Source organism: Zalophus californianus, chromosome 16, assembly GCF_009762305.2.
Source record: "Zalophus californianus isolate mZalCal1 chromosome 16, mZalCal1.pri.v2, whole genome shotgun sequence".
NCBI lineage: Eukaryota > Metazoa > Chordata > Mammalia > Carnivora > Otariidae > Zalophus > Zalophus californianus.
Genome location: NC_045610.1, coordinates 38,851,924 through 38,878,228, shown reverse-complemented (window position 1 = coordinate 38,878,228; position 26,305 = coordinate 38,851,924). Strand labels below are relative to the sequence as shown.

General features: G+C 40.3%; 1 protein-coding gene across 1 annotated transcript; it reads left to right on the top strand.

Moving 5' to 3' along the window:
* On the top strand, positions 1–25,116 carry MED1 (mediator complex subunit 1). Its single transcript, XM_035724578.1, is given in 22 exon segments — positions 1–212; positions 2,298–2,404; positions 5,349–5,427; positions 7,694–7,748; positions 7,852–7,986; positions 8,674–8,700; positions 11,032–11,089; positions 11,091–11,104; positions 11,522–11,596; positions 12,078–12,149; positions 12,684–12,685; positions 13,123–13,212; positions 14,219–14,225; positions 14,302–14,412; positions 15,697–15,821; positions 16,072–16,190; positions 17,184–17,385; positions 19,943–20,038; positions 20,151–20,256; positions 21,607–22,607; positions 22,610–24,614; positions 24,616–25,116. Coding segments are annotated over 22 exon segments (4,749 nt in total). The 5' UTR covers positions 1–187; the 3' UTR covers positions 24,854–25,116.
* The last annotated feature ends 1,189 nt before the right edge of the window (positions 25,117–26,305 follow it).

The following is a 26,305-nucleotide window of genomic DNA, read 5'->3' as shown; positions in this document are numbered from 1 at the left end:
GAAGATGGCGGCGGCCGGGAGCACCCTTCTCTTCTTGCCGCCGGGGACTTCAGACTGAGCCTTCCCTGGAAGAGTGGGGACGGCTGGTGCCCTGCGTCCCGGGAGCCCGGACCAACTTGGTTCCTTCGTTAGTGGTGGGGAAGGGCTTATCCTCTTGTGTAGGATTCAGGACCTCCCCACCGTCGGGATGAAGGCTCAGGGGGAAACCGAGGGTGAGTGACTTGAGGGGGGAAAGCAGGGGGCGGGACACAGCTTGGGGGAGCCAATCTGTGAGAGGACCTGGGGGGGGGTCGTTGCTTCCGCGGGGGCAACGCTCCGAGGTCGTGGAGTCCGGGAGGCGGTATAGCTTCTGACTGTTCCTTCCTTGGTAATGGAGGGCTCTGACTCTGGGGTGATGGGGGCTCTCAACTTCTGTGAAGGTTTCCTGCTTAGCTAGGGACAATCAGTTGGGCCTCAGGACATTTTCAGCCTAAAGTTGATGGAAGACCAGGCGAGTGAATCTAAAACCTGCTTAATCTCGTTTCAGAAGAGATGTCTGAATAATGACATTAAAAAAATAATAGAGCTGTGTGTCAAGTATTGAAGGATGTTTGGCGTTAGTGAAATGATTAGGACCTTATGGTTTTAAAAACCAGTAGTTTAACAGAATGTCACAATGTTCAGATCTTGTACTATTGTGTATTTGTAAAATGCGTTGAATTTCATCCTTTCAGTGCTTGGACTAACTCAAACTGCTGAAAAAACAACTTTTCTGTGGAACCTTACTTAGATTCTCTGAAGTTCTACACTCTTAAATGCTTCCTTAGCATCTTGGATATAGTTCTGTTAATAAAGATCACTGTATTGATGTTTACCCATCCATCTTCTCCACTTTGAGCTTTGTTAGATCAGGGACCTTGCCTTTCTCATCATTGTGTAGACCCTGGCACAAAAAGTGTTTGAGCATTTGTGTAAAGTACTTATCATCAGGCTTCTCGAGGAAAAGGGGGGTGGGGAGTGTATTTTAAAGGAGAGGAAGAAGAAAGTGGGTGCAGAGGATTAGTGAGTGTAAAATGGAAACTCGATGAGGCAGGAATTTTGTCTAGTTTGCTCATTACTGTATCCCCAGCACATAAAGCAATGCTTGAGTGAGTGAGTCTTGAAAGTGGAATTGCCAACATGTGTCCAGAACTGTAAGCTGGCTGAAACAGCCCCAAAACCGGTTTTCCAGAAGATGAGGACATTGGAGAAAGGAATTTGAATCTTGATTTAGAAAATGTCACTGCCTTAACTCTGATTGGTGACATTCTATTCATATTTCAACACCAACATCAACTGTCACCTTTTCTGTAACATCCCCAGGACTGATACTGAATTCTTCCTTTTTTGCATTTCAATTGTAATGTGTCTCTGTTTTTAACAGCATATCTCATTTTGCTTTCTGTGATGGTTATTTCCACTTTAACTTATGTACAGCCCCTCACAGATATCATCGCAGGCGTATTGTGTGTTTTTGCTCTGCTAGGGGTCTCTAGAACAGGTCCTCGCTCATACTAAGAAGTATAAGAATTAGAGGAAGGATCAACTATATTTCAGAAGTAAAAATTTTAATAAAAATAAAAACTATAATTCAATAATAAAAGTAATAAAAATTCAAAAATAAATAAAAATCAACTAAATTTCAGTAATAAAAATTAGGAGGGGCTGGAGAGCATAAGAGTTGTTCAGTCCGGGAAACTGAGGACTTTTCTTTCTCTTACCTCTGCTGGAATCTCATCCTTTAGTCATTGACATATTCCCTATCCATATGGTTTTAGTTTGAATTCAAACAGGAAAAATTAAAATGGCAAATACAGCCTGTTTTCTTGATAATACTTCTACATTGATCTCTTAGAATTATGTCAAAAAATTAAGAAAGTCTGTATTTCACGTTGAAAACCAACTAACTATAGTAAGGCCATGTTCAAATATATGTCCTACATATATCATGCGAGGGATTTCATGCATATCATGGAACAGTTTTGTCACTAAATATAGTCTTGATCCTGAAACATAAATAGAGGTGGTTCTTTTTTTGGTTTTCATTAAAAGACTGAATAGAAATCATTTATGTTCTATGGTGTTCATTTGATTAGACCCCAATTTCTGTCTTCTTGTTATTAAAAGTAAAGTATTTGTATATTTTGAAGCAAATGGTGTTGAAAAATATTTTAACTGAGTTGTTACCAGGATGAAGTATGGGGGTTTCTTTTGGAAGAAAAATTGTGGAGGGTCTTGAAAGAAGAGTTTCTAATGCTGTTTTCTAATTTATATCGTAGAGTCAGAGAAGCTGAGTAAGATGAGCTCTCTCTTGGAACGGCTCCATGCAAAATTTAACCAAAATAGACCTTGGAGTGAAACCATTAAGCTTGTGCGTCAAGTCATGGTGAGGATTATGCTGGTGGATAAAGTGTTGTGCTTAGATAATTATTTAATAAGCTAAGCTCCCTCAGTAGATTTTTTTCAAACTAGTTATTATAGTGTGTCCTGAGTTTTTTGTTTGTTTCTTTAAGCGAGTGTGAGAGTGTGAGCGGCCAGGGAGGTGCGAGGGGGGAGGTTCAGAGGGAGAGGGAAAGAGAGACTCTTTTTTTTTTATTAAAGATTTTTATTTATTTATTTGAGAGAGAGAATGAGAGATAGAGAGCACAAGAGGGAAGAGGGTCAGAGGAAGAAGCAGACTCCTGCTGAGCAGGGAGCCCGATGTGGGACTCAATTCCAGGACTCCAGGATCATGACCTGAGCCGAAGGCAGTTGCCCAACCAACTGAGCCACCCAGGCGCCCGAAAGAGAGACTCTTAAGCAGGCTCCATGCCCAGCACGGAGCCTGATGTGGGGCTCAATCTTATGACCCTGAGATCATGCATGACCTGAGCCAAATCAAGAGTCAGACGCTTAACCGACTGAGCCATCCAGGTGCCCTCAGCCACTTGATTCTAATGAGATAGTATTTTCATTGTATCTATACTACTAATAGAGTTTGCAACTGATTTTTTTTTTTTAAGATTTTATTTATTTGACAGAGAGAGGGTGCGCACAAGCAGGGGGGAGCAGCAGAGGGAGAGGGAGAAGCAGGCTCTCTGCTGAGTAGGGAGCCCAATGCGGGCCTGGATCCAGGACCCTGGGATCATGACCTAAGCTGAAGGAGACACTTAACCAACTGAGCCACCCAGGCGCCCTGCAATGGATTTTTCAAAAGATTTATTTATTTTAGAGAGCATGTGAGCATGGGGGAGGGGCAAAGGGAAAGGGGGAGAGAGTCTCAAGCAGGCTCTGTGCTGGGCTCGATCTCATTGAGATCATGACCTGAGCCAAAACCAAGAGTTGGATGCTTAACTGACTGTACCACCCAGGCACCCCTAGAGTTTGCAATTGATTCTTAATTAGCTTCACCTGTTCACTCTACCTTTTCTTCTATAGTACTACTTCTTGAGTCATTTACCAGTATGGGGAGACCTTAAGTGAAAGTTAAGTGGAAGACAGGGGTAGGGGCCTGGCTGTTAAAATTTCATCCATATGATTCCAGTAGTAGTCAAATGATGTAGGAAAACTTTACTTCTATGATTTGACCTCTGCAATGGTTATATGGATGTGTTCACTTTGTGATAATTCATGGATCTCTTCACTTAAGATTCATATACTTTTTGTATATATGTTATAACTTCAATGAAAGTGCCCCATCCTCCCCAGCAAATCTTACTTTGGGTCCAGAGTAAGTTCAGTTTAGTAGATTTATTAGTGTTTAAAATGATCATATCAGTATAGCCCTAGCAAAAGAACTAAAGTTGCTGTCAAAAGACCTATATTTGAGGTACTTAGTACCTATGTGACTTTGGACAAATTATTGACTCTCTGAGTTCCCTCATCTGGAAAATAGAGGCACACAATACCAGTTTGCTTTCCATATAGTTTTGTTGTACGAATCATGTGAGATAATGGATATTACAGTGTTGTGTTGCTGAAAGATTTCTGTAGGGGAGCCTGGGTGGCTCAGTGGGATGAGCGTCTGCCTTCAGCTCAGGTCATGATCCCAGGGTCCTGGGATCGAGCCCCGTGTCGGGCTCCCTGCTCAGCAGGGAGCTTGCTTCTCCCTCTCCCTCTGCCTGCTGCTCCCCCCTGCTTGTGCATTTCTGTGTATTTCTGTAACTGTAAATTTGACAAATGTATGTATATCTTCTGCTGAGGATTATGTACATAGAATGTGGGTTTTTGTTTTGTGTTATTTTATTTAATGCCTTAAATAAAATAATGGCAGTTTTTCCAGTCTGGGGATTCAGAGATTGTCATTTTTATACTACCAGGTAGCCATATTCTAGTTTGAAATATGTTCTGTAAATGATATTGTCATTAGAGAGACATCATGAGATAGAGGAATTCCAGGTGGCTACTAAGACCCTCTCACGGGGAACCAGTGTCTTGGTTTGGTTACCATAGCTTCCACTGTCTACTTCTCATTTGCATATTCAGAAACCTGATTTTATTGGTGTATTAAGACTTTGAAAGTTTTTCAACAACTGACATAGTAACAAAATCTCAGTAGACTAAAATGTAAATCAGACTGCCAATTTATTAATTTACCCACAGAGCGTTTATCTTTCCACTTAGCAAAATATTTGTATCCACTGTCCAGAGCAACCCCTTATCTATCCAAGGTACAAGGGAAGCCCAATTATTAATCAGATGTTTGTTTTATGAAGGTGGAATTAGAACAAAGAGATGGATTTAGGGCATGGAAAAGCCTGAAAAACTATCCTTGTATCATAAAACTTTTCACATTTCTAGGGACTGGAATGTCATGCAGGGAGAAACTTCCTTGGATAGGGTTAGAAAAACTGTCAAATCTTTTGCTCTTGGGAGTCCCTTTTTCTGGACTACACATTCTGTTTCTTAGAGTCAATCTAATTTTACTAAGGTTTGGTTTTATTTCTTAGATTACATGCGAATCACCTTGTTAGATTTGGGAATTGTCAAATCTCCTGAGCCACCTCATTTAACTGACTAAACTTAGGATGTAGTTACTTTTGCAGGAGGCTGATCTCATTTATTATATTTGATTCTTCCTAATCTAAAATAAGATCTGGGCATACGTTTTTCTACCTTCATGTATATGGATATGGAAGTATCCATGTTTATGAACTTGTCCTCCTGTGGATGAATGGACAGAGTAATAGGAGTCTATAGATTATCTTGAGTATACAAGAGTATAGAATATATAGACTACAGCATTTGGTCTGTAGATTATCCTGAAATATTACTACTAGGAGAAGTACATTTACGTGAAACACTGTTGGCTTGGTTAATTTCTACCTCAAATGTTTTCCTACTTAATACAGGAGAAGAGGGTTGTGATGAGTTCTGGAGGGCACCAACATTTGGTCAGCTGTTTGGAGACTTTGCAGAAAGCTCTCAAAGGTTTGTAAACATGTTTGAAATAGCTTCTTAAAACACCCAATTTTATACTTACACAAGAAATGTAAATTGAGATAGATCAACTTTTTATGCTAGGTGTTGCTCTTGCTTCACCATGGAGTTGAGATGAGCTCTTACCTGAACTTTTGAAACATTTATTTTTAATCTATTTTGGAGGTTGGTAGAGATTCAAAAGATAATTGATGGAGAGTAACTATAAGGTAGCAGGGGAAAGTTGTCTTTTTTCTTCACATATTCTCTTCTAATTAACTCAAATAAGAAGATGAACATTTTAACTCTAATAAAAGATTTTTACATTGTTTATGGACGGTGTTTTCAGGAAAGCAAATAAAATTTAAATCATGAGCTTGAATATTCATGTTTATAATTGCTAGTTCTGTGTATTTTGGGGAAAAAATTGAAGTAAAAACAGATTTTACTCTGATCCACCACAAATGAACCTGATTCAGCTGAATATTATTTTTCCTCCCCCCCACTTGGGTTTCCTTTGAAATCTCAAGTCTGAGAGTGGGTTTCTACAACTCTCATCACCCCTTCTAACATTTCCTTCTCTGATGGTTAAGAATCGTTGTTTAGTTCATCAAAATGTAGAGGATCCCACTTTTGCTTCTTCCAACTCAACACAGAGTCTCAGTCTTGAAAAACTCTGGTAGCCCTTCCCAATCTGTGGAAATAACCATAGTATGTAGAGGCAGAGGCTGGTACTTTTTTTTTAAATTGTAAAATATACATAACATAAATTTCACCATTTTAACCATTTTAAATTATAATTAAGTGGCATTAAGTACATTCACATTGTGTGTAGCCATCATCACCACTATCCATCTTTAAAACTTCTTCATCTTCCTAAGCTGAAACTCTACACTCATTAAACAATAACTTCTCCTTTCTCCCCTCTCCTCAACTGTTGGTAACCATCATTCTACTTTCTGTCTGTAAGAATTTGTCCACTCTAGGGGCGCCTGGGTGGCTCAGTCGTTAAGCATCTGCCTTCAACTTGCGTCATGATCCCAGAGTCCTGGGATCAAGCCCCGCATCGGGCTCCCTGCTCAGCGGGAAGCCTGCTTCTCCTCTCCTACTCCCCCTGCTTGTGTTCCCTCTCTCGCTGTGTCTCTCTCTGTCAAATAAATAAATAAAATCTTAAAAAAAAAAATTTGTCTACTCTAGATACCTCATATAAGTGGAATCAAACAGTATCTGTCCTTTTGTGACTGGTTTTTCACTAGCATACTGTCTTCAGTGTTCATCCATCTTGTGGCATGTATCAGAATTTCCTTTTTTTTTTTAAAAGCTAAATAATACTTTGTATGTATATACCACATATTTCTATATTCAAACATGAATGGACATTTGGTTTCCATCTTTTGGCTGTAGTGAATAATGCTGCTATGAAAATTTAATTTTTCTTAAAAGATTTTATTTATCAGAGGTGGGGGAGCGCAACCAGGGGGAGTGGCAGGCAGAGGGAGAAGCAGGCTCCCCACTGAGCCTGATGTGGGACTTGATCCTAGGACCCCAGGATCATGACCTAAGCCCAAGGAATATGCTTAACCGACTGAGCCACGCAGGCGTCCCTTGAATATTTGTTTTTATGTTGGTTTGGTTTTTGATATTGATCTTCCTTATTCTAGCATTAGCAGATACATTTGTCTTTTTGAAGTTAAAGATAACTTATCCCAGATGAGCAATGCAAAAGGGAGAGGAGAATCGTCCAGTAATTTTTTCTTTCTTTTTTTTTTTAAAGATTTTTATTTATTTATTTGACAGAATGAGACACAGCAAGAGAGGGAACACAAGCAGGGGGAGTGGGAGAGGGAGAAGCAGGCCTCCCGGACGAGCAAGGAGCCCGATGCGGGGCTTGATCCCAGGACCCTGGGATCATGACTTGAGCCGAAGGCAGACGCTTAACGACTGAGCCACCCGGGCACCCCTCAATAATTTTTTCAAATAGCTCTTTTTTAAGTAAGCCCCGCCAACATGGGGCTCGAACTCACGACCCCAATATTAAGAGTCGCATGCTCTACCAGCTGAGCCAGCCAGGCGCCCCTCAGATAGATTTTTTTTGATCCTTACTACTGCCTAGGTCACAGCTAAGTCTTACTAATGAACTTGTACAAATCATAAGCATTTGAACTATTGAATGTAATGGCTTGGAAGGATGGGTATACTCCTTAGGATGTTGCGGTCTCTGAAGAATAAAATTTAAGTATTTGGATCATTTTGTGATTTCCCTTTTTTACTTTCCTAGTTACATCTTTACCAGCAATGACTGACCGCTTGGAGTCTATAGCAAGACAGAATGGGTAAGTAGTCTATCTCAGGCAGAAGTATTTAACTTAGTGTTGACTTTGGGTGGCTTTATTTATGTGTCTTCTATTAATTTTTGTTTTGATTTGTTCCTGCTAGACTGGGCTCTCATCTCAGTGCCAGTGGCACTGAATGTTACATCACGTCAGATATGTTCTATGTGGAAGTGCAGTTAGATCCTGCAGGACAGCTTTGTGATGTAAAGTGGCTCACCATGGGAGAATCCTGTGGTATGTGTTGTTGATATTTCACTGGAATCTGTGGGGTTTACTTAGGGACCTTAAAATGAATTGTTGGGGTTTGAAATAGCTTGGGTTTAGGTTTTTCGTGAGCCACTGTAGAGATGATGTGATGGGCTATAATATCAATAGCTCTAGAATTTAGAATAACATGGGTCCATCTCTGACATCATCCAAAGGCTTCGACAAGTGGAGACACTAGAGGAACGCTTTTCCATTTCATATCAACAAACATGAGCCGCAATTGAACAATAGGTGCTGGGGATACAGAATTCCTTAAAGTTCCTATCCTGAAAGAGCTAATAATCAAGGACAGATAATATTATACATAGCTAATGTCTCTGAAAAAGCCTGTAATAGAGATGAATGTTTAATGTGTGTAACCAGACAGTTGAATATGGACTCCAAGGATGGCATTAAAGGGAGGTCCTAATGTTTTAAGCTACTGAAAGTTGATTCCTTTATAAACTAGTTCGGATGTTTTGATCTTTAATTTCCCACCCCAACCCCATGGTTTACTAAGTAGGAAGATGCTTTTTGATTATCTTAATAGAAGGATTTTCTGTAGTTTTAATGTTTTTGTTATAAAGCATGCGCTCTTAACAAAAGAGAAAAACTTTTGATGTCTTCAGAGACCTTAAAGTAGTTTAAGGTTTTAACGTTGATTTCTTTAATTTCAGAGCTGTCCAGAACTTGTACAGCAGCTAAGGTAAGCAAATGACATTTATATTCCCTGATATTGGCAGACAATGCTGTTCTTTATAGTCTTTTTTTTTAAAGATTTTATTTATTTATTTGAGAGAGAGAGAATGAGAGATAGCACGAGAGGGAAGAGGGTCAGAGGGAGAAGCAGACTCCCCGCCGAGCAGGGAGCCCGATGCAGGACTTGATCCTGGGACCCCAGGATCATGACCTGAGCCGAAGGCAGTCACTTAACCAACTGAGCCACCCAGGCGCCCTATAGTTAGTCTTGAGGTTGGTCAAAAGTTACTCTCCTAAGGAACATATTTGTTTTCTTGGATCAGGATTTTTCAGAGTCTGTATTTGTTCACTTTCAGAATTGACTTGGTTCTCAGCCTACCCCGTCTATCCCAGGGTTCCTCAACCTTGGTAGCATTGACAGGATTGGAAAAGTCTTTGCTCCAGGGGGCTGCCCTGTGCATTGTAGGATGTTTAACTACATCGTTGGTCTCTCCCCATTAGTATCTCCTGACCCGTGACAATCAAAATATCTCTTGATATTGTCACATGTTCCCTGGAGGGTGAAATCACTTCTGGTTCAAAACTACTGATCTAGGGGCACCTGGGTGGCTCAGATGGTTAAGCATCTGCCTTCGGCTCAGGTCATGATCCCAGGGTCCTGGGGATCGAGTCCCGCATCGGGCTCCCTGCTCCTTGGGAGCCTGCTTCTCCCTCTGCCTCTCTCTCTCGCTCTGTCTTTCATGAATAAATAAACTTAAAAAAATCTTTAAAAAAAAAAAAAACTACTGATCTAGCCTCAAAAATTCTGTGTGCAACAAAAATAAATAGAACCTAATTATTGAATCAGAGAAGGCTTGAGAAAATTGAGTCTATACCATGGAAAGAACTTTTTTCACTTTGAGAAAAGTTGTTTTACATTTAAGGTATATGTGTGATAAACTCCCATCATAGTAGAAGCACTAGACATGAAGAGTTTCTTGGCAGTTGATGGCATTTCCCCCTGGATTATCCTTTCCTTTTAAATTGAGTGGAAATTTACTTTCTGGATTTTGAGAAAGTCATTACATCAATTTTATGTCTTAAATATAGCAAGGTTCTCAGATAGTACATGGAGATGTCTTAATATGTAATATTGAGGAAATAAGTTTTATACTTGGCCTTTGCAGTGACCATTTTAATGTGTTCATAGCCAAATGTGCCAAATTTGAACCACCTTTTAAAAATTGCATTGCAACATAAAAGCAGCCTTTTTATGAGTTTATTGAATCAGTTAAGTCTAGCAAGGGTGTGTTGCCAGAATAGTCCAGAAAGCCAGTATTTCTGGTTCTAATCTGGAGTAGGAAACTGCACCAGTTTATGAATTGGTGGTGTTTTAAAGTTAATTTGTAAGCATGTTTTGAAGTGGGAAGCTCAGAAATAATTTTAGCCTTTACATACTATTTTTAGTCACTTTGTATAGATGGTGATTTTAAGGTGGGAGCCTTTTCACTGCTGCTCTTGTTTTGTTTTACTGTCTTCATGGCATTTTGGGCCATGAAGTGGCCCAAATGTGTTGTATATATGTAAGCGTTGAATATATGCTCAGTAATGCCTGACCAAATATCTGACATTGTTAGGGCAATTTAGCTTTCAAGAGACTTTTTTTCTTTTTTTTTAAGTTTGAAAAAGATACAGAGAATTAGAAATGTTGAGTTGTGTTGGATTCCTGAGCCTGCCCACAGAACCCAATTGACTAAGAATCCAAGCCTGAATATTGGGTTCTAGGATGCGAGGGGTCTAGGTAGTAGTTCTTTTTCCTGGGGCAGGTCTAGTCATACGAAACATTGTAGAATTTGTGGTTTGCCTCCACAGTGCTCATCTCCTTTTCTCTTGGTCTCCCCTCTCTCTCCCAAGTGTTCATTTTCCTCTTTGCTTTTAGGTTGCCATGTACATACATGCAAGTTTTCTATCTTCCCAATTTACTTATTTCCATTTCCTCTCCAATCAAAAGTTTGTTTTTCTCATGACATCAGTCATCTCAGTTACATATTAAGAGGAAAAGAAAGTGATTTATTTAAACCAAGTCTCATTACTTAGGATCAAATTATTGTAATATATGAATTATTAGGTCTTTTTGACATTTTTTATAGTGCTTATGAGCACCTTCTCTAGATAATGGGATAGAGAAAGGAAAACATTTCATTTTCTTTGCTATTTTTGATTAATTCTAGAAAACTTTGGGGAAAAAGAGTAAAGCAAATTATTAAAATTAGTTTTATGTAGCCATGGTTTTTGGCACTTTGCATTGAGTAGTAATTGTATGTTTTAATCTCCTCCCTCTCCCCTGAATTCCTTATAGGGAAAAAAATTTTGATGAATTTTCTAAGCACCTTAAGGGTCTTGTTAATCTTTATAACCCTTCCAGGGGACAAGTAAGTATTTTTTTAATTTTTTTGTTTTTGTTGGAAAAATCAGTATAGATGTAATCATTTTGTGCTTAGAAATTTGCCAAGTCTTCTGCCCTATCTTATTTGTGATTTCTTATCATACTGACAACCTGTACCTTCCAACTTCGTATCTTTTGAAGGTATTTGAAATAAATAATTTCTGTATTAATGGATATAATGCTAACAGAGACTATAATCCTTGAGATGTCTTTAACATAATTGATTTTTAAGCTGAAAAGAATTAGGTGTTGTGGAACTGGCTCATCATTTTTAACCTACCTGGGATTCTGTTAACTAGCTTGGCTCTTTCAAACAGAATTGCCCTCTAGGCTATGTTTGTATGTGTGTATATATGTGTAGTTTTCAACTATTTAACTCTTGTTCTCTTCATCTACTTTCTAGCAAACTGAAGACTAAAATGTACTTGGCGCTCCAATCCTTAGAGCAGGATCTATCTAAGATGGCAGTTATGTATTGGTAAGACTGGCTAAGGTGTCAATTCTATATGACTCTCTGGATACTTTGTTCTTAAAGTTTTTCATCTAGGGGGTTATTTAGGGTCCCATATTATATTATAGATCCATATTATTATGTATTTTATCTATATCGTATATCTTGCCCATCTCTTTTTACTTCCCAAGTGATTGCATTCCATTTTCTCAGTATGTCTAAGTTGTTGGTTGATATTCCATCAGTTTTACTTGAAGTCTTGTCAAACCTGGCCTCACATCTGATAAATAACAGTCTAGTTGTAATTTTGTTCACCATATTACAAACTGCTTTATACTTGTAAATAAGCTCTTTACCTTGAAAGTGAAATACAATTGCTATATGTCCAGTTATAGGACAAGTTATTAAGATTGAATTCTAAGACTTTTAACAGCTTCTCATTAGTATATTGTGCACTAATACCTTCGGGGGCTTTAATACAAGCAAACATAGATCATTTGTCTCACAGGAAAGCAACCAATGCTGGTCCCTTGGATAAGATTCTTCATGGAAGTGTTGGCTATCTTACTCAAGAAGTGGGGTATGTGATCTACTTTGCTTGCTTCGAAAATTATTTATTTAAGATTTTACTTATTTGTCACAGAGTGAGAGAGTAAAAGTAGGGGGAGCGGCAGGCAGAGGGAGAAGCAGGCTCCCTGCTGAGCAAGGAGCCCGATGTGGGACTTGATCCCAGGGTCCTGGGATCATGACCAGAGCTGAAGGCAGACGGCTTAACGACTGAGCCATCCAGGCTTCCCTGTTTATTCATTTTATTTTATTTTATTTTTTAAAGACTTTATTTGTCTGAGAGAGAAAGTGAGAGCAAGAGAGAGCATGTGCACAAGCGGGGGGGGGGGGCGGGGTGGAAAGAAGCAGGCTCCCTGCTGAGCAAAGAGCCTGATGCAGAACTCGATCCAGGACCCGGAGATCATGACCTGAGCTGAAGGCAGACGCTTTACTGAGCCACCCAGGCATCCCTATTTATCTTTTTTTTTAAAAAAAAAAATTTATTTATTTATTGAGAGAGACACAGAAAAAATGGAGGAGTGTGCATGCGGGGGAAGGGCAGAGGGAGAGGTAGAGAGAATCTCCAGCAGACTCCCCACCGAGCACAGAGTGGAGATCATGACCTGAGCCGAAATCAAGAGTCTGTCACTTAACCCACTGAGCCATCTAGGCACCCTGAAAAATGTAAAAATGTTTTATTTAGTTAAGGGGTGATTACATTTATACCTTGGGTTTATAAGCAGAGGGAGAAAATTACCAGTCACTTGTATATTTTTAAATGGTTTCTAAGGTGTTAGCACCTGCCTTCCCCCAGTTACATTTTTAAATTGTGAAGTAAATTATTGCCACTAGAATTAATACTTACGCTTCCATCATATTTCATAAGTTGTTTTGGAGCATGAGTCCTCTTATCTATGGAATTATTTTCTCATACACAGTTCTGTACAAATGGGAACGTTTTATTTGCAATTTACCTGATAAAAATAGTGATGTTTTATTTTGCATAGGTCATTTAATGAACTTGAAGTACTATGCCTCTCCCTCTGACCTACTGGATGATAAGACTACATCTCCCATCATTTTGCATGAGAATAATGGTAAGACTTGAACTGAAAAGCAACTGACGGTTTTTGTTCGGTGTTTTAAAAATATTTAAAATAATTTGAATGCCTGAGCCTGGTTGTGTATTTCCTGATTTGCTACTTTCTTATAAGTTTGCCATCATACCAAAGTTTGCTGTTCCTATCAGATTTTGCATGTGATTCTTACACACACACATAGTCTTAATATATACACATGTATGTGTATAACCATACATAATAATAAAAGCTTAACGGGTGCTTTTGAACAAGTCGAATGAATGAATGAAAAGGTATAAACCATTTGACTTGAAATAATCTCCTTTAATCATTACTTCAAGGTGAAGAGATTAGCAATTTACTAAAGAATACAATAATGGATGTTGTTTCCTATTTGCATTTTTAAAATTTTATTTCTCATTAGAAGAATGAGAAAACCCAGTGTGGGGGCTTGAACTCACAGCCCTGAGATCAAGACCTTAAATGAGATCAAGAGTTGGATGCTTGGGGCGCCTGGGTGGCTCAGTCGTTAAGCGTCTGCCTTTAGCTCAGGTCATGATCCCAGGGTCCTGGGATCCAGCCCTACAGTGGGCTCCCTGCTCCTTGGGAAGCCTGCTTCTCACTCTCCCACTCCCCCTGTTTGTGTTCCTCTCTCGCAGTCTCTCTCTGTCAAAAAAATAAATAAAATCTTTAAAAAAAAAAAAGTCGGATGCTTTACCAACTGAGCCACCCAGGCGCCCCTCTATTTGCATTTTAATACACTAAAACAATGAGAAATGGCCTAATACCTCATTTGGTCCTCTTGTAATTTTAGTCATTGACTATCCTATAATTCATAATTCTATTTAAATGCATTCTGGAATTGGAGAAAATAAGTGTTGGTAATGAACCTTTAAAACATTTTTTTTCTTTGGACTGCATTGTTTTCTGTATTTTATTTACTGACAGAAATATTGTTGTAGAAGGTAGTTTCTTCGAATTTCTAAGTCATATAGGTATTACAGTATCTGACATTATGCAGAAGTTAGCCTGTTTTTGTTTTTAAATGTTAAGATCCTTGTAATTTGTGTTACTTTGGAGAAAACCCTTTTTATTTCCTATTCTCAGTCCTCGTTCATTGGGCATGAACGCATCAGTGACAATTGAAGGAACGTCTGCTATGTATAAACTCCAATTGCACCCATTAATTATGGGGTCACATCCAGTTGACAACAAATGGTAAGAAGTATAATTCTAGCAAAGTTCATTTTTTCAACTTCAAGCCCAGTATGAAAACAAGTATTACTTTGACTTGCCTCTTTCCTCACTTGACTTTCTAGAGATTGGCTTTTTATTTTATGCATTTAATTTCTCTTTTCAATATCTATTTGAATGTTCCTCTCTGAAGTCTGCTTATAGAAACATTGTCTATCCTGAGAGAGAAAGAGAAAGAACTGTACTAATTCCACTGGTTTAATGATGCTGGTTTTTTGTTTTTTTTTTATGTTGATCATGGGACTTCTCTTGACTGGAGTAATAACTAGAGATAGATGCTTGATTAACTACTTTAGGGTTAATAAATAGGATGTTTTGGAACTAGGGAAAGAAAGTTGAAAGAGTGAAATTTTTTTTTTTTTTTTAGATTTATTTATTTAGGGGCACCTGGGTGGCTCAGTTAGTTAAGTGACTGCCTTCGGCTCAGGTCACGATCCCGGAGTCCCAGGATTGAGTCCCACATTGGACTCCCTGCTCAGCGGGGAGTCTGCTTCTCCCTCTGACCCTTCCCCCTCTTGTGCTCTCTCTCTCTCTCTCTCAAATAAAATCTTAAAAAAAATTTTATTTATCATTTATTTATTTGAGAGAGCATGTGTGTGCATGCGAGCAGGGGAGAGGGACAAGTAGACTCCACACTGAGCGTGGAACCTGATGCTGGGCTCAGTGTGGAGCTTGATTCCACAGCCCTGAGATCATGACCTGAGCCGAAATCAAGAGTTGGATGCTTAACCAATTGAGCCACTCAAGCGCCCCAAAAGTGAACTTTTTTATAAACATTTTAATTATTTGTTTTAAGTAATCTGTACACCCAATGTGGGGCTCAAACTCATGACTGCAAGATCAAGAGTTGCATGCTCTACAACTGAGCCAGCCAGGTGCCCCAAAAGAGTGAACTTTTTAAATTTTTATTGTTATGTTAATCACCATACATTATATCATTAGTTTTTGATGTAGTGTTCCATGATTCATTGTTTGTGCATAACACCCAGTGCTCCACGCAGAATGTGCCCTCTTTAATACCCATCACCAGACTAACCCATCCCCCCCTCCTCCCCTCTAGAACCTGTTTGTTTTTCAGAGTCCCTCGTCTCTCATGGTTCGTCTCCCCCTCTGACTTACTTCCCTTCATAAAAGAGTGAACTTTTGGTAGACTTTTGTTAAATGATATGGACATGTCTAAGAATGGTGTTTAGATTTTTCATTTTTATATCAAGGCAAAATCCAACCCACACCCTTCTTTTTTTTAAGGACCCCCTCCTTCTCCTCCATCACCAGTGCCAACAGTGTTGATCTTCCTGCCTGTTTCTTCTTGAAATTTCCCCAGCCAATCCCAGTATCTAGAGCATTTGTTCAGAAACTTCAGAACTGCACAGGTGAGTTTTAAGTATCAAGAGCTAATTCTTGTTAAAAATGTGAAAAACAAACATCAAATTCAGATGATCTTAGACCTCCTTCAGTCTTCAAAAAAGTACTGATGGGTATAAATGTCATGGTCCTTTATACTAGTAAATGCTTAGTAAGTACTTTTTCAATAAATGGATGAATGAAATAGAAGTCGTGAAGGGAAAACGGAGCTGTCAACATTTTGATGTTATTACGATCATTATGTTCTTGTTTTTCCAGGAATTCCATTGTTTGAAACTCAACCAACTTATGTACCCCTCTATGAACTGATCACTCAATTTGAGCTGTCAAAGGACCCTGACCCCATACCTTTGAATCACAACATGCGATTTTATGCTGTAAGTAAGGCTCCATAGATTGTTGTTATATTTGAACCCAAGATCAGAATCTTCCTTTATAGGATTACTGGGTCAGAAACATTCTTTTGGACTACTGGATCATTTCCTAGTTCCTCATTCAGGCAGGAAATTACAGAAATTTCTGAAACATACTGAAGAAAAAGCATGAGCTTCCAAGTCAGGAAGTTACAATGTACATTTCATGGCCAGAATTTCAGATGAAATTCTCTTAATGGTATCCTGAACTTTTGTAAGTTTGTAAGTAGATGTTAAGAATTCCTAATGTTTGGGGCGCCTGGGTGGCTCAGTCGTTAAGCGTCTGCCTTTGGCTCAGGTCATGGTCCCAGGGTGCTGGGATGGAGCCACGCATCGGGCTCTCTGTTTGGCGGGAAGCCTGCTTCTCCCTCTCCCACTCCCCGTGCTTGTGTTCCCTCTCTCGCTGTGTCTCTCTCTGTCAAATAAATAAATAAAATCTTTAAAAAAAAAAGAATTCCTAATGTTTAATTCTTTCAAGTGTCATGAGCTTATAATCTGAAAAGGTCCTTCAAGTACATATAGAGAAGAAAGTGCTAGAATGAATAAATTAAGAAAGGTTCCAAAACCTCATCTGGACTTGAATTTATTTGAATGTTTGAGGATAGTCTAAAGTAGTAGTTTCCAAACTCTGACTGTGTTACAGTTATACAAGGTGTTTTATTAACAATGCAGATTTTGCACTTATGGTTTAGGGGCCTCTTTTATACACATTTCTGACGTAATTTTTGTTAGTTAGGTTAGGAAACCACTAATAGAATATTTATAGAAAAGGGGTCTTTTCAGCCAAGTTAGTACTTGGCATTTATAACATCAGCTGACCAAAGAATTCACTGTGGAGTTTTATTATTCACTGAGAAACTACTGCTGATTTTTGAGGAATAGGGGTTTTTGGTATTTTGTGGTTGGAGCACTATGGGAGAGTAAATAGTGTTCATTTCCTTTGTCCTTTTTGCCCAGGCTCTTCCAGGTCAGCAGCACTGCTATTTCCTCAACAAGGATGCTCCTCTTCCAGATGGCAGAAGTCTACAGGGAGCTCTAGTTAGCAAAATCACCTTTCAGCACCCTGGCCGAGTTCCTCTTATCCTAAGTCTGATCAGACATCAAGTGGCCTATAACACCCTAATAGGAAGTTGTGTCAAAAGAACTATTCTGAAAGAAGGTATTGCCTTTCTTTTTAATATACTTACTGGCAAATGGAGACTCTTTGTTCTTGTGGTTCTCTAATTTGGTGGCTTATATCTCCTGTGGAGCTTTTATAACTGGTTTCCATTCGCAAGTGAACTGAATTAGAACCTCAGTGGGAGAGTTGGGAATCTGGTTTAAGCTCCACATATAATTATGATGGAACTAATCCGTAAATTGGCATTTGGAAACCACTGTTTTTTTGCAATGGACTTACTCTTTTTTTGCATACAGTGATATAATTAGGTACCTACAGGCCTGAACCTTACAGTAGGTATAGAAGATAGAACTTGGGATGCTGTGGAGAGAGATGATTTCTTTGTTTCTTCTTTTTTTTTTTTTAAAGGCATCTCTACACCCAGTGTGGAGCTTTTATTCATAACCCTGAGATCAAGAGTTGCATGCTCTGCCAGGTGCCCCAGAGACAATTTCTTGAGATTTAAATTTTAGGTTGTTAGGATAGTGCTTCCCAGCTTTTAGTCCTGCCTGAGTATGTTTCCTGTCCCCATTCTTTGGGGAACTTAAGCATATAGCTTAAAAAGGGGTAAGACCCATGCCCTTTTTTCTCCCTAGATTCTGGAATGCTGATACTTTTCAAACATAGTTTGCTGTTAGAATCCCTGATGAGACTTTTGGCTGCTCTAATTAACTGTAATTAATTTTTTACCTTAGTTGTAAAGCACTTCAGTAATAGAGATGTATTAATGCGAATGGCAGGCAAAAAGAAACAAGGAAGGCAAATCAGGAGATCTCTTTTTTGGGAATAAGAATTGCTTTAGAAGGGTGCCTGGCTGGCTCAGTTAGTTAAGCATCTGCCTTCACCTCAGGTCATGATCCTGGAGTCCTGGGATCAAGCCCCATGTCGGGCTCCCCACTCAGCGGGGAATCTGCTTCTCCCTCTCCCTCTGCCCTCCCCCCCGCTGTGTTCTCTCTCTCTCTTGCTCACTCTCTCAAATAATAAAATCTTGAAAAAAAAAACAAAACTACTTTAGAAATGAGAAATTTTAGAGAGGGTAATGACACTGAGAGTGTGCAAGTGTGCTTATGGCCCTTCTATTTCATGTATCACTGGGAGAATTCTCCAAGTAGTTTCCCGGCATCTAGAAATTAGTTTTTGCAAGCCATTTATGAAGTTAGTCCTGCAAGATGCATGCCTTTCCCCAAGAAAGTATGTGATCCTTGTCTCTGGGCTTCCAGCATGTTTGGCTTAGGAACCTATGATGATAGTTAGATATTACATGTATGTTTGGCATGAGGATATCATTTTATTTATTTACTCATTTATTTATTTTACAGATTTTTTTCTTTTTTATTTTAGAGCCCTAGCAGGGGGAAGGGCAGAGGGAGAGGGAGAGAGAATCCTTAAGCAGGCTCCCTGCAGGACCCTGAGATCATGACCTGAGCCAAAATCAGGAGTCGGCTGCTTAACCAACTGAGCCACCCAGGCACCCCAAGGATATGATTTTATTTTATTTAAAGATTTTATTTATTTATTTGACAGAGAGAGAGAAAGAGAGAGCACAAACAGGGGGAACAACAGGTAGAGGGAGAGGGAGAAGCCGGCTTCCTGTGGAGGCAGACGTTTAACCGACGGAGCCACCCAGGTGCCACCCTAAGGATATCATTTTATTTATTTATTTTAAAGATTTTATTTATTTATTTGACAGAGAGAGACACAGCGAGAGCAGGAACGCAAGCAGGGGGAGTGGGAGAGGGAGAAGCAGGCTTCCCGCAGAGCAGGGGGCCCGATGCAGGGCTCGATCCCAGGACCCTGGGATCATGACCTGAGCCGAAGGCAGACGCTTAACGACTGAGCCACCCAGGTGCCCCAAGGATATCATTTTAGATTATAGCTCCTACATCCATGCTTACCAAACTATGGGCCACATAACTAACATCTGCAAACACTGATAGAAAGCAGGGTTTATGGCAGTGGTTCTGGATGTCTTATCAAATAGAATGAAAAACTATCGGCCATGTTTATTTTCATAATTCACTTTCAAGAAAAGGTATTTATATCTGTCAAGGTCTTTAACAATTTAGGGATTAAATGGTCTTCATTTTAGAAAGTGGAAGTTTAGTTACTTCTTTATTTTGGAGTATTTATAACATAAGCTGACATATTTTTTGGAATCTGATTCCTTCTGTCACCTGTGAATGATATAGTAGGCTTTACGTGTAAAAGATGTGTAGGATTGGGGTGCCTGTGTGGCTTAGTCGTCTGCCTTCAGCTCAGGTCATGATCCCAGGGTCCTGGAATCAAGCCCCACATCGGGCTTCCTGCACAGGAGGGAGCCTGCTTCTCCCTCTCCCTCTGCCCCTCCCCCTGCTTGTGCTCTCTCGCTAGCTCTCTCTGTCAAATAAATAAAAAATCTTAAAAACAAATAAAAGTTAACTTACCTAAAAAAAAAAAATTGTGGAATTTAGTTTCTAAGGAGACAGAATTTCATCCTGTATACTTAAGGATTATTATTTACTAGTGTCTAGTCTTATATTTGGTTGATTATTTTATGATTCTTTTCTTTGCCTTTTAGATTCTCCTGGCCTCCTCCAATTTGAAGTGTGTCCTCTCTCAGAGTCCCGTTTCAGCGTATCTTTTCAGCACCCTGTGAATGACTCCCTGGTGTGTGGTGAGTTGTGAGGGGGCTAGCACTTTTCTTAGGGCAGCAGTTTGGTCCCTTTATCTTCTTTTTGAAGCCAGAAGCTGAATTTCTCTCAACTCCTATGTATTTTGTCTTTCAGTGGTAATGGATGTACAGGACTCAACACATGTGAGCTGTAAACTGTACAAGGGGCTGTCAGATGCACTCATCTGCACAGATGACTTCATTGCCAAAGTTGTTCAAAGGTAGCACTGGCCCTTTTCCATCAGAGTCCCATTAAGAGATGTATAAGGAACTCTGTTTTCAGTATTAGAGTGAATGGGAATTCAGGAAGAAAGCATTCAGTCACTGCTTTGAATTCACCTTTCTCTGTTTTGGGATTCAAAAGTAATGTGAGCTTTGGTTTTTTAAATATTATGAGAGTAATAGGAAATAAGATAGGTAACTTTAGGTCCAGTATTAGGGTTCTTTCAGACAGCTGAAATAAGATATAGGGGGTTTTTTGTTTGTTTTTTTACTTTGCATCACTTTTTAACATACGTAATATGTCACGTGGTGGCAGGTGGGAAGATAACTTAAGCCAGTCAGCTTCCCAGAAATATTAATATGTAATTTTGAGATTTTTCTAGAGTAGGTGCTTGTGGCCTTTTATAAATAAATTTTATTGGAACACAGTCATGTCTGTTCATTTATATATTGTCTTGCCTTTTTTTTTTTAAAGTTATTTTTTTAGAGTGAGAGAGTGTATAGAGTGGGGAGGAGCAGAGTGAGAGGGAGAGGGAGAATCTCAAACAGACTCCCTGCTGCACAGGGAGCCTGATGCGGGGCTTGATCTCAGGATTCTGAGATCATGACCTGAGGTGAAATCAGGTCAACCAACTGAGCCACCCAGGTGTCCTTATATATTGTCTGTGGTGCCTTTTGAGCTAAGATGGCAGAATAGTTTGGACAGAAACCATGGGATCTTCAAAAGCCTAAAATGTTACTGTTTGGTCTTTTAAGAAAGGTTGCTAAGATGTTCTACAGCAAAGCATTTTCTAAAATATATTGTTAAATTTATCTGTAAGATAAAAAGTGCTTTGCTTTAAAGTAATCAAGATTTTATACCAATAATAGCATCTTTCATGGTATAGCTTTGGGATGATCTAAGTTATCAAGGTTTAGAATTTGATGGTTCAAGAGATTATTCTCGTGGTTCATTAAGATAAATAGCATATCCCATTAATCACATGTGAAGCTCCAAAAGGAGGTATTTTCTTACTGAGTTCATTACTATCAGTTTTCTTTTAGTTCAGTATGACATCTAAATTGGGCTCTTGTTTGTGGTTAGTTGGTTTTTGGTAGTGCTTCAAAAGAGGTTGAGAGTGCCTACTGGTACAGATTCTTTTTAGAATGAATTTGCCCAAAGCTCTGGCATTTTACAGAACTATTTCTGCCTTTCGGGTTATTTGCCTTACCTGAAAATTGCCTACTGCAAACCTCTGAAGGCATATCTGAATCTCAGGCAGAATTAAAGGCTGTTTTCCCAAGTAAAAATTGTTTTCATTCAGCAGCTAATACACTGCTAACTTTGTTTTTTCTATCTTATTTTACAGATGTATGTCCATCCCTGTGACGATGAGGGCTATTCGGAGGAAAGCTGAAACCATTCAGGCCGACACCCCAGCACTGTCCCTCATTGCAGAGACAGTTGAAGACATGGTGAAAAAGAACCTGCCCCCGGCTAGCAGCCCAGGGTATGGCATGACCACAGGCAACAACCCAATGAGTGGTACCACTACACCAACCAACACCTTTCCGGGGGGTCCCATTACCACCTTGTTTAATATGAGCATGAGCATCAAAGATCGGCATGAGTCGGTGGGCCATGGGGAGGACTTCAGCAAGGTGTCTCAGAACCCAATTCTTACCAGTTTGTTGCAAATCACAGGGAACGGGGGGTCTACCATTGGCTCGAGTCCGACCCCTCCTCATCACACGCCGCCACCTGTCTCTTCGATGGCCGGCAACACCAAGAACCACCCGATGCTCATGAACCTTCTTAAAGATAACCCTGCCCAGGATTTCTCAACCCTTTATGGAAGCAGCCCTTTAGAAAGGCAGAACTCTTCTTCCGGCTCACCCCGGATGGAAATATGCCCGGGAAGCAACAAGACAAAGAAGAAGAAGTCATCAAGATTACCACCTGACAAACCCAAACACCAGACTGAAGATGACTTTCAGAGGGAGCTATTTTCAATGGATGTTGACTCACAGAACCCTATCTTTGATGTCAACATGACAGCAGACACGCTGGATACACCACATATCACTCCAGCTCCAAGCCAGTGTAGTACTCCCCCAACAACTTACCCACAACCAGTACCTCACCCCCAACCCAGTATTCAAAGGATGGTCCGACTATCCAGTTCAGACAGCATTGGCCCAGATGTAACTGATATCCTTTCAGACATTGCAGAAGAAGCCTCTAAGCTTCCCAGCACTAGTGATGATTGCCCACCCATTGGTACCCCTGTTCGAGATTCTTCAAGCTCTGGACATTCTCAGAGTGCCCTCTTTGACCCTGATGTCTTTCAAACCAATAATAATGAAAATCCATAACAGATCCAGCTGACCTAATTGCAGATGCTGCTGGAAGCCCTAGTAGTGACTCTCCTACCAATCATTTTTTTCCTGATGGAGTAGATTTTAATCCTGATTTGTTGAACAGCCAGAGCCAAGGTGGTTTTGGAGAAGAATATTTTGATGAAAGCAGCCAAAGTGGAGATAATGATGACTTCAAAGGATTTGCATCTCAGGCGCTAAATACTCTGGGGGTGCCAATGCTTGGAGGTGATAATGGGGAGACTAAGTTTAAAGGCAATAGCCAAGCTGACACAGTTGATTTCAGTATTATATCAGTGGCTGGTAAGGCTTTGGGTCCTGCAGATCTTATGGAGCATCATAGTGGTAGCCAGAGTCCTTTACTGACTACTGGGGACTTAGGGAAAGAAAAGACTCAAAAGCGAGTAAAGGAGGGCAATGGCACCAGTAATAGTAGTCTGTCAGGGCCAGGATTAGATAGCAAACCAGGGAAGCGCAGTCGGACCCCTTCTAATGATGGCAAAAGCAAAGATAAACCTCCAAAGCGGAAGAAGGCGGACACTGAAGGAAAGTCTCCGTCTCACAGTTCTTCTAACCGACCTTTCACCCCACCTACCAGTACGGGCGGATCCAAATCTCCAGGCAGTTCAGGAAGATCGCAGACTCCCCCAGGTGTTGCCACACCACCTATTCCCAAAATCACTATTCAGATTCCTAAAGGCACCGTGATGGTGGGCAAGCCCTCCCACAGTCAGTATACCAGCAGTGGCTCTGTGTCTTCCTCAGGCAGTAAAAGCCACCATAGCCATTCTTCCTCCTCCTCTTCCTCCTCTTCGGCTTCCAACTCAGGCAAGATGAAAAGCAGTAAATCAGAAAGTTCCTCAAGTTCCAAGTTAAGTAGCAGTGTATATTCTAGCCAAGGGTCTTCTGGATCTAGCCAGTCCAAAAATTCATCCCAGTCCGGGGGGAAACCAGGCTCCTCTCCCATTACCAAGCATGGACTGAGCAGTGGCTCCAGCAGCACTAAGATGAAACCTCAAGGGAAGCCATCATCACTTATGAATCCTTCTTTAAGTAAACCAAACATATCCCCTTCTCATTCAAGGCCACCTGCGGGCTCTGATAAGCTTGCCTCTCCAATGAAGGCTGTTCCTGGGACTCCCCCATCCTCTAAAGCCAAGTCCCCCATCAGTTCAGGTTCTGGTGGTTCTCATATGTCTGGAACTAGTTCAAGCACTGGTATGAAGTCATCTTCAGGGTTAGGATCTTCAGGCTCATTGTCTCAGAAAACTCCCCCATCATCTAATTCTTGTACAGCATCTTCCTCTTCCTTTTCCTCAAGTGGCTCTTCCATGTCTTCCTCTCAGAACCAGCATGGGAGTTCCAAAGGGAAATCTCCCAGCAGAAATAAGAAGCCATCCTTAACAGCTGTCATAGATAAACTGAAGCATGGGGTTGTCACCAGTGGCCCTGGAGGTGAAGACCCAATGGATGGCCAGATGGGGGTGAGCACAAATTCTTCTAGCCATCCTATGTCCTCCAAACATAACATGTCAGGAGGAGAGTTCCAGGGTAAGCGTGAGAAAAGTGATAAAGAAAAATCCAAGGTTTCCACCTCGGGAGGTTCAGTGGATTCGTCTAAGAAGACCTCAGAGTCAAAAAATGTGGGGAGCACAGGTGTGGCAAAAATTATCATCAGCAAGCATGATGGGGGTTCTCCCAGCATTAAAGCCAAAGTGACTTTGCAGAAACCTGGGGAAAGTAGTGGAGAAGGGCTCAGGCCTCAGTTGGCCTCTTCCAAAAACTATGGCTCTCCACTCATCAGTGGTTCCACTCCAAAACATGAGCGTGGCTCTCCTAGCCATAGTAAGTCACCAGCATATACCCCCCAGAATCTGGACAGTGAAAGTGAATCAGGCTCCTCCATAGCAGAAAAATCTTATCAGAACAGTCCCAGCTCAGATGATGGTATCCGACCTCTTCCAGAATATAGCACAGAAAAGCATAAGAAGCACAAAAAAAAAGAAAAAAGTAAAAGACAAAGATCGAGACCGGGACCGGGACAAAGACCGGGACAAGAAAAAATCTCATAGCATCAAGCCAGAGAGTTGGTCTAAATCACCCATCTCTTCAGACCAGTCCTTGTCTTTGACAAGCAACACAATTTTATCTACAGACAGGCCCTCAAGGCTCAGCCCTGACTTTATGATTGGGGAGGAAGATGACGATCTTATGGATGTGGCCCTGATTGGCAATTAGGAACCTTACTTTTTAAGACAAAAATGGCCAGAGAAAAACTAATAAGTTTATAGGCAAACCACCATAAGGGGTGAGTCAGGTCTGATTTTGTGTTCAAGAATCTTAAATGGCATGGCTTTGACACCGAGCTGGGTGAATTTAGAAAGGCATAGCCAGACCCTACTAAAGAGACCATAGGGTTTGATTCTGGTTACCAAGAATCACTTTTTCCTTTGCCAGAGAAAAAAAGAGAAAAAAAAAAGTTAAAATACTTGCTTATGAAAGGGAGGGGGTGGGTGGGGCATAGGGAGAGGGAAGGGTGGGAAACAGTTTTGTGGGAAATATTCATATATATTTTTTCTCCCTTTTTCCATTTTTAGGCCATGTTTTAACTCATTTTAGTGCATGTATTTGAAGGGCTGGGCAGCAAATGAAAAAGCAATACATTCCTTGATGCATTTGCATGAAGGTTGTTCACTTTGTTTGGATAGTTGTCCATTTGAGGCATGGACAAATGAAGGACTTTGGTCATTTTGGACACAAGTAATGTTTGGTGTCTGTTTCTTAGGAGTGATTGGGGGAGGGAAGATAATTTTAGCTATTTATTTGTAATATTTTAACCCTTTATCTGTTTGTCTTTACACAGTGTTTCTAATTCTATAAGGTTCAGGGTTCAAAGTGATGGGAGGTGGAAGAGCAAGGCTTATTTGGTGGTAGGGAGCCTGTAGCTTGTGCTGGTACTGTAGCATTAAGCCCAAGCAGATTAGTCAGAGTCCACCTTTGGAGTTAAGTAGAAAAACCAAAATGGTATTTTTGTTTTAGGAGGTTTATCATAGGGTTCAGACATCATAGGAATATTAGGAGTTACCTCCCTGTGGAGGTACTGATTTATAGTCTCTTTGTCCTTTAATAAAGGCTGGGCTGGCTTTTTGGGATGTAAACGTGTTTTCAGATGCAGTAAATTTTAATGTACAGCCTCCCTGACCCAGTGGCATGAAAACCATTACAGAATTAATAGTTCTCCTATTTCCACAATGTGCCAAAAGTCCACATCCCAGCATTTTGTTTGTAGGAGAACTGATGCCATTCCTGAGAGCTGGGCTCCTTGTTTCTCTGCATCACATGGAGGAGGAGTCCAGACTTCAATCGCTCCACTGTATGCTCCCTTAGATAAAACAGTAAAAAATTTGCAGCCATAGTTCACTTAAAACAATTTCAAGCTCACTTGAAGTAATGGGGGCCTGGAATGCTAGGTGGGCATGAAGATAAACCCTTGCTACTATGTAGCAACCCAATTGGACCTTTTTTGGAGGAATAGGTCTGAGTCTGGATTCTGGGGGACATCAATAAGAAGCCCTTCTCATAAATATAGAAATCCAGGAGACCATTTGAGTGCAACACAAGTTCTCAGTATTTGGAGGGTCCTCTCAAAATTCTGCGGCCTTACTTTGATTTTGACACCTGCACTGTGCC